The sequence below is a fragment of the Scardinius erythrophthalmus genome (assembly GCF_964197995.2).
Source record: "Scardinius erythrophthalmus genome assembly, chromosome: 1".
Lineage (NCBI taxonomy): Eukaryota > Metazoa > Chordata > Actinopteri > Cypriniformes > Leuciscidae > Scardinius > Scardinius erythrophthalmus.
The window spans coordinates 40,594,418-40,610,999 of NC_138221.1; the positions used below are offsets into that span (position 1 = coordinate 40,594,418).

The 16,582-nt window shown below is 42.1% G+C and overlaps 1 protein-coding gene across 6 annotated transcripts in view; it reads left to right on the plus strand.

The window, feature by feature from the left end:
* gpatch8 (G patch domain containing 8) overlaps nucleotides 1-16,078 on the plus strand; it is a 60,137-nt gene extending 44,059 nt beyond the window's left edge. For all 6 annotated transcript variants that reach the window (XM_081369236.1, XM_081369238.1, XM_081369239.1 and 3 more), the window contains 5 exons: nucleotides 830-897; nucleotides 979-1,065; nucleotides 10,240-10,383; nucleotides 10,532-10,662; nucleotides 10,753-16,078. In XM_081369236.1, coding sequence (XP_081225362.1) covers nucleotides 830-897; nucleotides 979-1,065; nucleotides 10,240-10,383; nucleotides 10,532-10,662; nucleotides 10,753-14,704 — 4,382 coding nt within the window. In that variant the 3' untranslated portion in view covers nucleotides 14,705-16,078. The remainder of the gene's footprint in view (nucleotides 1-829; nucleotides 898-978; nucleotides 1,066-10,239; nucleotides 10,384-10,531; nucleotides 10,663-10,752) is intronic.
* The last annotated feature ends 504 nt before the right edge of the window (nucleotides 16,079-16,582 follow it).

Below are 16,582 nucleotides of genomic sequence, written 5' to 3' on the forward strand. Positions count from 1 at the left end.
AAGATCAGTACTATTTCATCATATGGGACATAAACCTCATTTGCATTCAGGTGTGGCCTGTAGCCAGGTAGGAAAGTTGATGAGCAGCTCGGAGAGCTGTAAATTGGTCTTTACACCAATTTACACCATAAATTGGTGTAAAGAGGAGAATATTATGAGACACACTTCGGATCAGGTAGTCAGTGTTGCCGCAGTACTGTGAAAATATGCAGTGAATGCTGATATCTCCTCCTTCTCTTAAGCACTCCTTCCGGCAACCCAAATGCCTCTGTCATCTGAGTTAAGAACATGAGTAGGACAGAACACAATCCATACAGCATTGAGACTTGACTAAAAAGAGTGGGAGGGCGATAACAGGAAAAAAAGTGAGAAAGAAAGAAATAAGACCTCCTTAAGCAGGCCACTGTAGGGACACTGCGGCAAATTCAGTGAAATCTTCAGTCCAACCTTCCCCTCCTTGTTTTCTGTCCCTTGCTTCTTTCAGTGGAAGCTTCTTGTACTTTTTTCAGCGTATGCCGTTCATTTCAAAATAAATTGGCAGCAAACTCAAATAGTAAACGTTTAAAACTAGCCTTAGTTCATTTTGCAAGTCATATTGCAGCACCTGGAAAGGCCTTTTAGAGGAGAGCTGCACATGAAGCTGTGAGAATGGCTAGAGTTTGGTTCACTGTAGCTTTCTGGTCTCTTGCACTTGAAGGCAGTCTCTCTAACCCAGCACCCTGTGCTCTAAGCAGGCTGTCCCGCCCCGAGTTTTCTCTTATATCGGAACAAAAGTCTAACCTCTGTCCTATGTCTCTCTCTTTTTGCCTCTCCCCCCCCAACCTCATAGGACGAACTGATCCAGTGCCCATCGTCCTCAAATATGACGTCATGGGAATGGGGCGAATGGAAATGGAGGTGATGATTGTTGTTTTTGCTTTCTTTTATTTCTGAATGTTAATTTTAATGTATTCACTTCTAAACTATGTGTGCCCACAGCTGGACTATGCAGAAGATGCCACAGAGAAGCGCCGGGTGTTGGAAGTGGAAAAAGAAGACACAGAGGAACTCCGTCAAAAATACAAGGTGAAATTCTATGATACAGGGATTAAAGTTTACATTAATTGCAGCGAGTCTACGACGGATTTTCGTCAATTGCAGGGTTCCCGCCTTTCCTTGTCTTAAATTCACTTTTCATAATTTTAAGGCCTTAAATATGCTTACATTTCTCAAATAGTGTAATTAATGTCTTAATTTCAGGTTGAATAGTTATTAAATTAAGGAAAGATGAGGTGTATTCACCCTGCTGAGGGGGATGTGATCAAAGCCTGGAGTGGAGCGAAAGCATGTTCCTCTCTGCACTCTAAGTGTTCTGTATACACTCACCTAAAGGATTATTAGGAACACCTGTTCAATTTCTCATTAATGCAATTATCTAATCAACCAATCACATGGCAGTTGCTTCAATGCATTTAGGGGTGTGGTCCTGGTCAAGACAATCTCCTGAACTCCAAACTGAATGTCAGAATGGGAAAGAAAGGTGATTTAAGCAATTTTGAGCGTGGCATGGTTGTTGGTGCCAGACGGGCCGGTCTAAGTATTTCACAATCTGCTCAGTTACTGGGATTTTCACGCACAACCATTTCTAGGGTTTACAAAGAATGGTGTGAAAAGGGAAAAACATCCAGTATGTGGCAGTCCTGTGGGCGAAAATGCTTTGTTGATGCTAGAGGTCAGAGGAGAATGGGCCGACTGATTCAAGCTGATAGAAGCAACTTTGACTGAAATAACCACTCGTAACAACCGAGGTATGCAGCAAAGCATTTGTGAAGCCACAACATGCACAACCTTGAGGCGGATGGGCTACAACAGCAGAAGACCCCACCGGGTGCCACTCATCTCCACTACAAATAGGAAAAAGAGGCTACAATTTGCACGAGCTCACCAAAATTGGACAGTTGAAGACTGGAAAAAAGTTGCCTGGTCTGATGAGTCTCAATTTCTGTTGAGACATTCAGATGGTAGAGTCAGAATTTGGCATAAACAGAATGAGAACATGGATCCATCATGCCTTGTTACCACTGTGCAGGCTGGTGGTGGTGGTGTAATGGTGCGGGGGATGTTTTCTTGGCACACTTTAGGCCCCTTAGTGCCAATTGGGCATCGTTTAAATGCCACGGCCTACCTGAGCATTGTTTCTGACCATGTCCATCCCTTTATGACCACTGTGTACCCATCCTCTGATGGCTACTTCCAGCAGGGTAATGCACCATGTCACAAAGCTCGAATCATTTCAAATTGGTTTCTTGAACATGACAATGAGTTCACTGTACTAAAATAGCCCCCACAGTCACCAGATCTCAACCCAATAGAGCATCTTTGGGATGTGGTGGAACGGGAGCTTCGTGCCCTGGATGTGTATCCCACAAATCTCCATCAACTGCAAGATGCTATCCTATCAATATGGGCCAACATTTCTAAAGAATGCTTTCAGCACCTTGTTGAATCAATGCACGTAGAATTAAGGCAGTTCTGAAGGCGAAAGGGGGTCAAACACAGTATTAGTATGGTGTTCCTAATAATCCTTTAGGTGTAGTGTAGAGTAGTTGATACTTCCTGTTGTCGAATGCGCATGCGTCGCGTCTGAACGCGTTGTTGTCTTTGGAGCTCTATCGATTTGATTTATAATTCTTGATTTTACTCTTTAAACTTACTTACAACAAACATTTTCTACTTTTCCTCACTGAGAAGCACTACTGCTCAAACCTCATAGTTACAACGCGGACTGTTGAGCAGACGTGTCTCAAGCCTGTTAGTGATTCTACGCTGGATACTCTTATAGGTTACTCCCGGGGATCACGGCTGAACGCGTCTTCTCAACACTCACTTACAAACATTTTTCACCTATCGTGCGTCTACTCTACACCCGTACCACTTAAAAGACGGATTATATCTAAGACGCTTGTCAGAAATTAGTATTAATTGATAGCATCACTGGTAGTGTCGTTGCTAACTTACTGTCCATCTGTTAAAATGGCGAATATATCAGATGCAAGTAGTCTACCTTTTGGTGCAGGTGAGGACACATTTGAGCTGCACGCGGTACAGTCTGAGCTGGAAGCTGTTGAGAAACAGATCCACGACCTTTTAGTGAGACAGGCCGAGCTGAGAGACCGGCGTTTAGCTCTTGAAACATCACGCGCTGATGCTCACAAATCAGAGATTAATGTTACTAACCGGCTGACTCCGACCTCGTCTACTCCGTGCGTTACTCGGCATCGGTTCCGAGCGCCAAGGTCGCGATCAGCCATGGTCTCGTTCACTCCGGCTCCAACACGCCACCACGAAGCCTGGATATTTCCGCAGCGGAAGACGCGAGTCAGGTCTAGACCAAGACCCTCTCCGACCCTCCCGGTTTTCGAGTTATCCACACAAAACCGCTTCTCCGCTCTTCGCGAAACAGAACGCGATGCTGTGATCATCGGTGATTCCATTGTTCGGCACGTCCATGCTACATCAGGTAAAAATAAGGTGCACAGTCACTGCTTTCCTGGTGCTCGTGTTTCTGAAATCGCTGCTCGCGTTCCCGAGATTCTGAACGATAACGAGCGCGTCGGAACTTTGGTATTGCACGCGGGAGTGAACGACATCAGGCTGCGCCAGACGGAAGTTCTGAAGAAAGACTTCAGGAATCTGATCGATACGGTACGCAGCACATCGCCTGATATAACGATCATTGTGTCAGGACCGCTTCCCACGTACCGTCTAGGACATGACAAGTTTAGTAGATTATTCGCGCTAAATGAATGGTTAACGTCATGGTGCAATGAGCAGAAACTGCTCTTTGTAAATAATTGGAATCTGTTTTGGGAGCGTCCTAGGCTATACCGTGCTGATGGCTTACACCCAAACAGATTCGGATCGGATCTTCTGTCAGATAACATCTCCAAAACGTTAAATACCTTTTGACTAGTAACCAAAAGTCCAAATCATAGTCTCTGCTGCACCAAATTAACTGATATAAATACTAGTGTAGAACATTGCATAGAAACTGTGTCCATTCCTCGTTTAGTGCGATCAAATAATAAATCTACTGCAGGATCTAGGAAAAATCTAATTGTTATTAAAACAGAAAATGTTGCTATTAGTAAACAAAAACAATTTCTAAAGCTAGGTCTTTTAAACATTAGATCACTCACACCTAAGGCAGTTATTGTAAATGAAATAGTCACAGATAATAGCATAGATGTACTTTGCCTTACTGAAACCTGGCTTAAACCAAATGATTATTTCGGTCTAAATGAGTCTACTCCATCAGGATACTCCTATAAGCACGAGCCCCGTCTGATTGGTCGTGGCGGCGGTATTGCAACTATCTATAGAGATATTCTCAATGTTACTCAGAAAACGGGTTATAAGTTTATTTCATTTGAAGTACTTGTACTAAATGTTACGCTCTTAGATGATAGAAAAACATCCCTATTATCTTTAGCCTTGGCTACCGTATATAGACCACCAGGGCCTTACGCTGATTTCCTAAAAGAATTTGCAAATTTTCTCTCAGATCTATTGGTCAATGTCGATAAAATATTAATTGTTGGAGATTTTAACATACACGTAAATAATCAAAATGATACGTTAGGGGCTGCGTTTATAGACTTATTAAACTCCTTTGGGGTTAAGCAAAACGTTACCGGACCGACTCATCGTTTTAATCATACACTCGATTTAATTATATCACATGGAACCGATCCAACCGATATAGATATCATTCCGCAAAGTGATGATGTAACTGACCATTACATGGTAACTTGCATATTACGTACCCCGGTAATATATCATGCTGCGCCGCGTTATCGATTAGGCAGAACAATCCTTCCATCCACCATAGATAATTTTTCAAATTGCTTATCGGATCTGTCTCAGCTGCTGCCTGAACCTAAACAAACAGATGAACTAGACGAACTAACCAGCACTATGAGCACCGTTCTCTCTGGAAAATGGGATATTGTTGCACCTATGAGACTAAAAAAGGTCAGAGAGAAAATTAAAGCACCATGGTACAACAATACTACTCGTGTTCTAAAGAGAGAAACCCGTAATTTAGAGCGTAAATGGAAACAAACTAATTTAGAGGTTTTTAGAATCGCTTGGAAAGACAGTATGTCACGCTATAAAAAGGCCCTAAAAGCGGCCAGGGCTGAGCATCTCCGCAAACTAATAGAAAATAACCAAAACAATCCTAGGTTCTTATTTAACACCGTGGCTAGACTAACAAATAAACAAGCGTCACCTGAACAAAATATTCCGTTACAGTTTAGTAGTAATGATTTCATGAATTTTTTCACTGAGAAAATAGAAAACATCAGATCCACAATTGTAAACGTTCAATCTTCAATCGCGCCTTATAATTCAGCCTCGATTATCACCCTGCAAGAACAATTACAGTGCTTTACAACTATAGAACAAAAAGAGTTAAATAAATTTATCATTTCCTCTAAAACAACAACATGTTTATTAGATCCCATACCAACTAAACTATTGAAAGAAGTGTTACCTATAGTGGAAGAGCCTCTCCTCAATATTATTAACTCGTCTTTATCTTTAGGTCATGTTCCAAGAACATTTAAATTGGCAGTTATAAAACCACTAATTAAGAAACCACAATTAGACCCAAATAACCTAGCAAATTATAGACCCATTTCAAATCTTCCTTTTATGTCCAAAATATTAGAAAAAGTTGTGTCTGCCCAACTGGGCTCTTTCTTGCAAGAAAATGACACCTATGAAAAGTTTCAGTCTGGGTTCAGGCCGCATCATAGCACTGAAACTGCGCTCGTTAAAATCACAAATGATTTACTCTTAGCTTCTGACCAAGGCTGTATCTCAATACTAGTTTTACTTGATCTTAGTGCTGCGTTCGATACTATAGATCACACAATACTCTTAGATCGGCTACAAAACTATACCGGTGTTCAAGGACAAGCATTAAGCTGGTTCAGATCATACCTATCTGACCGCTACCATTTTGTCTATTTAAACGGAGAAAAATCGATCATAACTCCAGTAAACTATGGAGTGCCGCAAGGATCTGTGTTAGGCCCTCTATTATTCTCAATATATATGCTGCCACTTGGAAATATTATAAGGAAACATGGAATTAGTTTCCATTGTTATGCTGATGACACTCAACTATATATTTCATCACGGCCGGATGAAAACGCTAAATTATCCAAATTGACAGAGTGTGTTAAAGATATAAAAGATTGGATGACGCACAATTTTCTTTTATTAAATCCAGATAAGACAGAGGTAATACTTATCGGTTCAAAAAACCGCCCACAAAACCTCCTTCAATACAACTTTAACATAGTAGGGTGTCCTGTTACTTTATCCTCTACAGTAAAAGACCTGGGTGTTATATTAGATTGTAACTTGTCTTTTGAAAATCATATTTCATATGTTACAAAAACAGCCTTTTTTCACCTTAGAAATATTGCTAAATTACGTAACATGCTATCTGTTTCTGATGCAGAAAAGCTAGTTCATGCATTCATGACCTCGAGACTAGATTACTGTAATGCTTTATTAGCTGGTTGTCCTGCATCCTCAATAAACAAGCTACAGTTAGTCCAAAATGCCGCCGCTAGAGTTCTTACTAGATCAAGAAAGTTTGACCATATAACACCAATTTTATCATCACTACATTGGTTACCTATAAAGTTCCGTATTAATTACAAGGTATTGCTACTGACTTATAAAGCCCTAAACGGCTTAGCTCCAGTTTATTTAACGGATCTTCTATCGCCCTATAATCCATCGCGCTCTTTAAGATCACTAAATTCGAGGCTTCTGGTCATACCTAGGATATCCAGATCCACCAAAGGAGGGAGAGCATTTTCACATTTAGCACCAAAACTCTGGAATAGCCTTCCTGATACTGTTCGTTGCTCAGATTCGCTCTCCCAGTTTAAAACTAGATTAAAGACGCATCTCTTCAGCCAGGCATTCATATAATATTTTAATCTTACAGTTAAATCCGGTCTCTACTTCATAAACGCCAGAGGAGAACTGGCCCCCGACTGAGCCTGGGTTCTCCCAAGGTTTTTTTTTCTCCATTAGGTCACCTAATGGAGTTTTTCGGTTCCTTGCCACTGTTGCCTTTGGCTTGCTCAGTTGGGGATACTTAATTTGATTAATCGATTCAACAGTGCTATTGATCTGCATTACCAAACGTGGATGTTTTACACCAGAAACATACACTGATGTACTATTTTATTTAATACTGTGAAGCTGCTTTGATACAATCTGTATTGTGAAAAGCGCTATATAAATAAAGTTGACTTGACTTGACTTGTATATATTTCGGTTCATTTATGAGACGTGCTATGCAATATCGCGCCGGCGCCTCCATGTCCTGATTATATTGTCTGCTATATTTTGCTTCTCATTTATTAAATCTAGGCAATTGGTTGATAAAACATAGATTAAAATCAAGATAAAATTAATACCAAATGAAATTCACTTTAAAGACAGGCTTTATACAAAACAAAACTTAATGAAGTGGTCAAAATCATGTCTGACCCACTCCATATTTCTCCCGAAATATTGTGCATCTAATGATCCTATCTTACTCAAGTCTTGCCCAGTAAGACTCGCTCGTGCGAGTCTGGCCTTCAAAATGTAAGTAGCTAAACCAAACAACTGTTTACGATAAAAGTATTAAACGAGAAACAGAAACAATCAGTTTGCAAAGACTGTATCAATCAAAGCACAGCTTTGGGAAGATAAGATATACAGGTAAAGATTAAGAGAGGAGAGAGGAAGAGCAGGTATTGCATACTGTGACCATGAGATTAACATTATTACAATGTATTCCTATTTAACACATATAACTGTTCTTTGCTAATTACAGTGGAAAATTTAAGCTCGATTTAACAACACAAGCACCTATTAATTATAATGCCATAATAGTAGTATTGTATAAATATTCATATTTGTATATGGTCCTCGAATGTTATATTTCACCAGTATCAGCCATAGACTGTAAAAAAAGATGGACGACGCCCCTTCGCTCTCTTCCATTGATGAGACCTGAAGCCGCCAGTGTCCCGATATGGTGCTGACATATTGGAACTTGAGTCAGCGCAGTAGCGATCTCGGGACCAGACCTGCACATTAGTGAGCCGCGAAGTAAAGCCGCAAAATCAACACTCCGTCCTCACTCTCGCAGAATGCACTCAGGGAGAGTGCATTCTGCACACTTTTTTAAAAATTGATTGCAGTACAACAAGAGGCTTGTTAAAATAAAGTAAATACAATCTCCTCAGTCCTCCGAAAATCCCGAAAAAAATGTCCGTTGGTGCTTCAGTGACTACTTCGCTCAGAGAACCTGTCAATCACAGCTGTCAATCATGACGTTACACCACCGCATCACGTAACTAACTAAAAACCAACTTACTTTTGAAACAGACACTTGAACTTACATCAGCGTGATAAAAACGACAGCAAATGAAAGAAACCACCTTTGGAAAAAAGATATTTGAAGTGTAATTTAACTGTTTAGTTGGTCTCACGTCCCGTTGAATTACACGGGGAGGCGGGGCTTATGACCTATACTAGGACCATTCACCGGGGGGGGCAATCGAGACGCTTTGGCTTTACTTTTCAGGGCTTGTGCGGCACGCTTGGTATCAGAATTGGGAGTGTTTGCAACTTGCATCATTAAGCCAGTAGGTGGCGACAAGTGACTGTCTTAATGAGTGAAAAATTGAACCATTAAATGAACAGATTAGTCCAAAAACAAGTTGCTGAAACCAATCTTTGATGCTCATATAAAGTGCTCATTTGCCTCTGGACACAGAAGTATTGCATTTGCATTTGATTAAAATGTAACATCTATGCAAAATAATCCTTGAATCATTTCTAATTTAAGGCCATTCTCGTTTCGAATGTGATTTGTGTTTTGTCAACAATAAGCATAAACATTCTGCATTTCCATTTTGTAGTGTGGATCATTCATTGCAGCATTTAAACTGATTCTCATGTTTAAGAATCTGTTATCTCCTTGACAAATAATGTATGCCACTGCTACTGTTATCCTTTTTTTTTTATAACCTTCAAACGAAAGCTCTGTTGGCTTTTATTATTTGAGAAATAAAAACTTGTGTTAAAGTTATGCAAATGGTTAATTATTTGTATGACTACATCACAAAGAGTCAAGTCTTGTAAAAGCATTAGAAATTTCATAAAGTGTGTAAATAATAGAAACGCGGTTCAAAATGGCCTTTCTTTAAATCAAATTTAAAGAGTATTTCAGTTCTGTGAGTATTTCATTTGTGAAGGTAAAGCATGTACTCCCTATACTCCTAATTACAAGAAGGAAAAACTGCTCTTAAACGGGGTGTGTGACAGGCTGTGGAATGGGGTTTGGCCGAGGAAAGGTTTTCAGTCAATTTTTTTTTTTTGCTTTAACCCCTGATGACAGCAACAGGGTTCAGTGCCTTTTTCCTGTTAGTCTTAAACATCCTATACACATAATTTCTCTTTCCTTACAGTTCTTCCCAATTCCCTAATTTTCCGTAGATCCGCAGATTCCGTAGATTTTCCGCAAGTCTTATCTAGTTAAAATTCAGTGAATGTTTGAGATTGATTCGTCACAGTTACTACTCTTGTATGGATAGAAAGCTACTCTTGTTCCACTGGAGCTCAACCAAATACAAACAGACATACAAAAACATTGAGGATAACTGTGCGTAACTCTCTAAAGCCATTCGAGGTTATAAGCATGTTAATATACTTATAATGAATATGATGATATTAATCTCCTTCACACAAACTTGATGTCTTTCTTGACAAACTATCCTACATGTACAGTACATTATAATGTTCATATACTGTTCTCCCAAATGCCAATGTTGCCTATGCAAGCCAGTTTTCCACACCCAATCAACCTAAAGCCCAATTTATACTTCTGCGTCGAACTCATGCCGTAGCTGTGTTGTAGGCTGTGTGTAGCACGGTTAGCCTATGGCGTACCCTAACGTGCACCTCTCCAAAAATGCAACAACGTGTCAATTCTACGGGGACCGCAAGGGCTGTGATTGGTCTGCTAAAACCCCTCCCTCAGGTTTAAAATGCATGTGTAATTGCACGTCAACGCGGACAACGATGCAGAAATATAAATGAAAACCGATGCGTAGTCTACACTTGGGCCTTAATTTCAATTAATGTTTTATGATATGTTGTTCTGTTTTGTAGGATTATGCGGAGAAGGAAAAAGCTATTGCCAAAGCTTTAGAGGAACTGAGGGCCAACTTCTACTGTGAACTGTGTGATAAGCAATACCAGAAACATCAGGAGTTTGACAATCACATCAACTCCTACGATCATGCACACAAGCAGGTAGGAGAGATTCACATAGGCATGACTGTACTGAACAACATTTAAACATGCCATAATTTTCTTAACATACAAACATGTCTTTATCACGTGTGCAGCTGCAGCTCGTAACATTTTCAGTAAGATCTTATTCCTCTGTCTAATCCAACAGAGACTGAAGGAGCTGAAGCAGAGAGAGTTTGCTCGAAATGTGTCTTCTCGTTCCAAAAAGGATTGCAGAAAACAGGAGAGGATGCTGCGGCGGCTTCATGAACTGGCCGAACAGAGGAAACAGCAAGAATAGTTAGTAAAATTCTGAGTCTGTCTTCGAATCTTTTTTTGGAAGTGTTGCCAGTCATTGCACAGCGTCTCATTCTTTTATTTATTTTGCAGTGTCGCTGGTAGTGGCCCTATGTTTAAGACCACCACAGTGGCAGTAGATGGGGAAAAGGGAGAAGACTCCATGGACGGTGTGCCTATGACAGTGGATACCAACACAGAGGTTATTGAAGATAAGGGAATCTGTAGTGTTAGTGATCAAGACTCCCCTAGAACAGGCCCTACCATCAGCTTTGGGTTTAACAAGACTACTTCTTCTCCAACACCCTCTGGAGGCTCACAGGCTCCCAAAGTCAGTGTATCCTTCTCTTTTGCTAAGAAAGCCCCAGTCAAACTTGAGACAGTTGCAGCTTTCTTTGCAGACCATGGTGAAGAGACGGTGGAAGGAGAAGAAGGTCAGGAAGAGGGAGGAGAAAAGACTGAAGGAGAGGACGTAGTTGTGGCATCTACCACTGATATCTCCCAAGCAGGAAGTAGTGGAGGAGGAGGAGGAGCAGGAGGCGGCGGCGGAGGAGGAGGAGGAGGAGGTGGTGGTGGAGGGCTGGGTGAGGGTGAGGAAGAGCAGTCACAACCAGATGATGGAGCAGCCCTGGCCTCTACTTTGAACAAGCTGAAGATGATGATGAAAAAGGAGGAAGGTTACTCTGGACAGGAGCCACAGTATTACCATTATGTACCTCCTGCACATTGTCGGGTCAAGCCCCATTTCCAGTTTCTGCTTTTCATGAAGGCTACAGAGCAGTGTGATAGCAAGGAGGATGAGGATGGAGCGAAAGATGAGAAGGCAGCAGCAGGTACTGTTGGAGAGCAAGTCAGCTGCTGCACATCTGAAAAAGACACTGAGATCGAACCTACACAGGCCCAAAACACAAATCCCTCTCCCATATCAGCTGAAGTGAAGACAGTGGAAGAATCAGGAAGTACGGCTGCAGGGCAAAGTGATACAGCAGTAGTAGTTGGCATGTACCAACCAGCTGATAACAAGCAAGGGATATCAGAGTCTCCAGACACAGGTCCACTCATGGCAACTGGGCCTTTCTTTCCTGTGCTAAGTAAGGATGAAAGCACTACCTTGCAATGGCCTTCTGAATTGTTGGAATTTACCAAGGCTCAGCCATCTCTCTCCTACAGTTGTAATCCTCTTTACTTTGACTTCAAACTGTCAAGAAACAAAGGAAACTGGGCAAGCAAAAACAGCAAACCTGCCAAGGCAGTTAGCACTGATGGACAAGAGGGGTCTAAGCCTGAAAACACAGACAGTACTCCTGACACTAGAGGTGAGACTGCTACAACGGTTGCAGGACCCAGTACTGTTCAAAAAGAACAATCATCCTTAAAAGAGGAGGGTGCTGAGAGCGAGAACAATGAGCAGAAATTACAAAGTAATGAAGATGTATCTGCAGGGTCTAAGAAAAAGAAAAAGAAGAAGAAACACAAGAAGTCAAGCAAGCATTCCAAGCGTAAAGAAAAAGCAGCAGTGGAGGGGGAGTTAGAGAATGAGACTCCGGGAGAGAAAACAAAAAAGAAGAAGAAACATAAAAGAAAGAAAAGCAAAAATAAACCACGTGGCACTGATGAAATTGAAGCAGAGGGAGGTGGAAGTAAGGAAAAAGAGAAAGACAAGGATGACAAAGATGGAGTGTCCACTGCTCAGTCATCAGAAGTAAGCACGTCCCTTGTGGGAGGAAAGAGAAAACGGTCCCACAAATTGTCTCAGTTGTCTGGAGTTGAGGAAAGCAGTGCGGTAAAGGCTAGCTCTAAAGAGGAACACAATGGTACTAAACGTCTTAAATCTGACACCAACACACCTGCTGCTTCCTGCTCTGCCTCAGCCCAAAAGACCTTAAGTGGAGGTCGACCTCCAAGCAGTGACAGTGAGGAGGATGGTGGATCATCCTCTCAACGTTCTCGACCAGCTCGCCGTCGCTCCACACCACCACGCGAGCAGCGCAGACACCGCAGTGATGATTCTGGACGATCACGTAGTAGGTCATCACGTCGAGGAGACCACAACCATAGACGCCACAGAGGTCAAAAGTCACGCAGTCGATCCTACTCAAGTAGCTCAGAGCGTTCCTCAGCAGGGAGCAGTGCTTACAGTCGCCGTAGCCGTAGCTACTCAGACAGTTACAGTGACTACAGTGATGAGAAACGTCGCCACAGATCAAGAGTACCCTCCTCAGACTCAGACTATGAGAGGCGTGGTAGTGGGCGATCTCACAGGCGGCATTACTCCTCATCTTCTTCAGAGGAAGACTCGCGTTCACGTTCACGCTCACACAGCCGCAGGAAACATCATCGGCGGAGACACCAACGGAGCAGTAGTCGCAGCTCCAGTCGTAGTAGCAGGAGTAGCAGTGCCCGTTCCTACAGACGCAGCAGCTACAGTCGCAGTCGTAGCTCTGCCAGTCGTTCATCTATCTCCACCAAGGGCTCTCCACATCGACATGGTCACAGCCGGCGATCTGACAGCTCAACACAGCGACGGGATTTTAACCGATCCAGAATCTACCGTTCCCAATCTCCTAGGTCCTCTTCCCGCACACATACCCGAAACAGCAACTCTTCATCGGTACAAGGAACTAGAAGTGGTGGTGGAGCTTTCTCAAAGGAGGGTGGAGGGGCTGCAGAACATCGAAATTCATTCACAGCTCGACAACTCTTGGAGAAAATCCAATCTAGAAAAGGAGGGGATGAATCTGGTACTGGCACTAAGACAGGCATCAAGATCAAGGACCCTCCACAAGGATACTTTGGGCCCAAGCTCCCCCCTGCCCTTGGAAACAAAAGTATGTTGTCTCTTTTTGGCAAGCTCCAAGCAGGAAAGAAGCCACCATTTCTTCCTCTTACACGTTCAACTGAGGGCGCAAAGTCTGAACAGGCGAAAAATTCTGATAGTAATGAAGTAATCCTGGTAGAACCCATTCGTGAGTTTCCCCCACCTCCTCCTCCACCTCAGCCACCAGTTCAACAACAGCAACCACAACAACAAAAGCAGCCATTGGAAGAGGCTGTATCAAATGCTGCTGCAGTGTCCGAGGAGACCAGACATCCACCCTCAGACCCTCCAGCCCTCCATGAGTCTCAGCCACAATATGAACAGGATCCAGCAATGATGATGTCACAATACCAAGGTGAGCCAATACAAGACTCCAGTAACCCCATGTTGGACGGGCATCTAATGGGGCCCGACATGGGACCTCAACCTTCTATGCACGCCTACCCTGGTTACCCACCGCCCACAATGGAGGATGGGGACATGGGCATGGAAGCTGAAGAGGATGGTCTTGCACCATTAGAAAGTCAACCAATCACCTTTACCCCAGAGGAAATGGAGAAATACAGCAAGTTACAACAAGCAGCTCAGCAGCACATTCAACAGCAACTGTTGGCCAAGCAGGTGAAGAGCTTTCCCTCAGCTGCAGCTGCTGCTGCTGCAGCTGCAGCTAACTTGGCAGCAGCGGCTAACCTTGCCCCTGCACCGCCGCCACCACCAGCTGCACTGCAGCCTATGCACATCCAGCAACCCACAGTTTCTGCAGCTTCTGCTACCTCTATTACCACAGTACAGCATGCCATCCTGCAGCACCACGCTGCTGCCATGGGTCTTCATCCCCATACCCAACATCATCATCATCACCACCCTGCCCATGCCCAGCTAGCCCAGGTGCACCACATACCTCAACATCATCTAACCCCTATCTCCTTGTCACCACTGGGCCATTCTTTGGGCCATTCACTGGGTCACTCTTTAGGACACACTGGCTTGATTCCAGCCCACCACACTGCCTTCCTTTCAGGCCAACCCATACATATTATACCAGCCTCTGCTCTTCATCACACCCCTCTTGCTCTACACCATTTCCCCCATGCTGCCCTCTACCCAACGCTCTTTGCCCCTCGGCCAGCCTCTGCTGCGGCAGCAGCTGCCCTACAGCTACACCCACTTCTGCATCCTATTTTTGCAGGGCAGGACCTTCAGCACCCTCCAAATCATGGCTCCTGAATACCGGCTTCTCTCAAAGAGAGGGCCTGGCCAAGCAACGTGTAAGGCTGAAGAGTTTTAGCTAATGGGTGGCACAGTCTGGCGACCCATAGCCCTCTTCTGTCCTCTACGTCCTCTGCTACCTAAGGGTGACCTCAACAGGGCTGTTTAAGAGTGCATTTAAATTAAGGACAGAATAAGATCTTGTCTGCCTTTTGAGATTGTAATGTTATGAAATTATATGTCCTGAACCAGGAGCTAGGAGGTTGAGTTATGTAACACCATATATAAATATTCCCACAAGGAGTATGAGTTGGTTTATAGGCCAAGACATGGCTCTTACAACTAGGAAACCACTGCTGGCGTGTTGTTTCATTTTGTGTGGTATGTCAAATTTTTGTTCATTTTTTGATGTGTTTCTTGTATCCAGAAGCTCTCTTGCTGAAGCCATAATCAAAATCTTTGTTGTGGGCTTTTAGCGTGGTTGTATACAGTTGGTAATGGGTGGTCTTTAAGGGTCACTTTTGGAGACTTGATTTTCTGTGTACAAAGCATTCATGAAAGTTGCAGAGTTTATGAATTAACTGATACAATATGCAAAGATAAAATTAAGCCTGCTATTCAAAACCAGGCTGTGATAAACTGACGATTGGTGTGCTCAACGATTATCAAAATATTTGGTAATTTTCAGATCATACCAATTATCAAAAACCATTGTACTATACTCTGATCAAAGGGTATCAAAAAACATGAACAAGATGATTAAAATAAAAGCCATACTCAGCACTGAACAGTGTTAAGCTATTTTTGCTGATTGGTTGTAAATCAATATAAATTATTTGAAAATAGTGGATGAAACAGACATCACACATGTTGATGTCAAAAGTTTTTATAATGTCACAGGCTGTTGAAACTGTATAACAAGTTACACTTTGGGATTTGAAGGTTCCCATCCCTTATCGAATTGTGAAATCTTGCACTGAAAAGATGTACATTGAGATGCTGTTTTTGCATCTTGTAACAACTGTATGATTGTAGTATTCTGCAATAATTTTATTTTCTATTTGATTTTAAATTATTTTCTTTGGAAAATGTTTTTTTTTTCTGTATACTTAGTTAAATGTAAATAAAGTTAACGTAGTGAAACTGTAAAATAAAGGTTTGTAACACCCATTTAAAAATGCTAATAAAAAAATAATGACATTAAAAATGTGGGGGAAAAAAATATGTTAACGTGATCAGGGCTGGTACTACAGAGGTTAGGAGTGTGTTTGAACTTTGGAGGGACACAGAATGTGGCAAAACTTTTGGTGACGTACTGTAAATGGCAGCGGTGACATTAGCTTTTTTTAATTCCTCCTTGATGCATCAGCAAATAAAGACTTTGACTTGTAATTCTGGTGTACGGGTGTGATTATTATTATTTTATCCATGTTTATATGAAGTAGTACTAAAACATTTTACATTAACATTTCAGGTTAACCTATAACATTGCAAACAGGAAGATATAGAAATATAAATAAGTAAAATTGCACTTTAACAAACCAACCATGACCTGTCTCTCACTGTTCAGTGGCGAACCCCTGGATTTGCAAAACCAGCTACAAGGCATCAGAAAGTGGCAATAAGTGAGATATATTGCAAGGTCATCTGTGCCTGAATTTGACTTCATTGGGGAAAATAAATAAGCTCTGGTATACATAGAAATAACCTGCTAAAATAACAGTCAGCCTAAAAAGTAGTCTATGCCTATCCTCACCCACTAAGAAAGGTTCTACTGGCCATGTACTGATTAATAACCTTTTGTCAATGTTACTTGCCAAACAAAGGCATTTTCAAATTTTGTACTAAAAGTGCTTGAACTATTTATGAACACACTATGATCAAAACCCACACAAA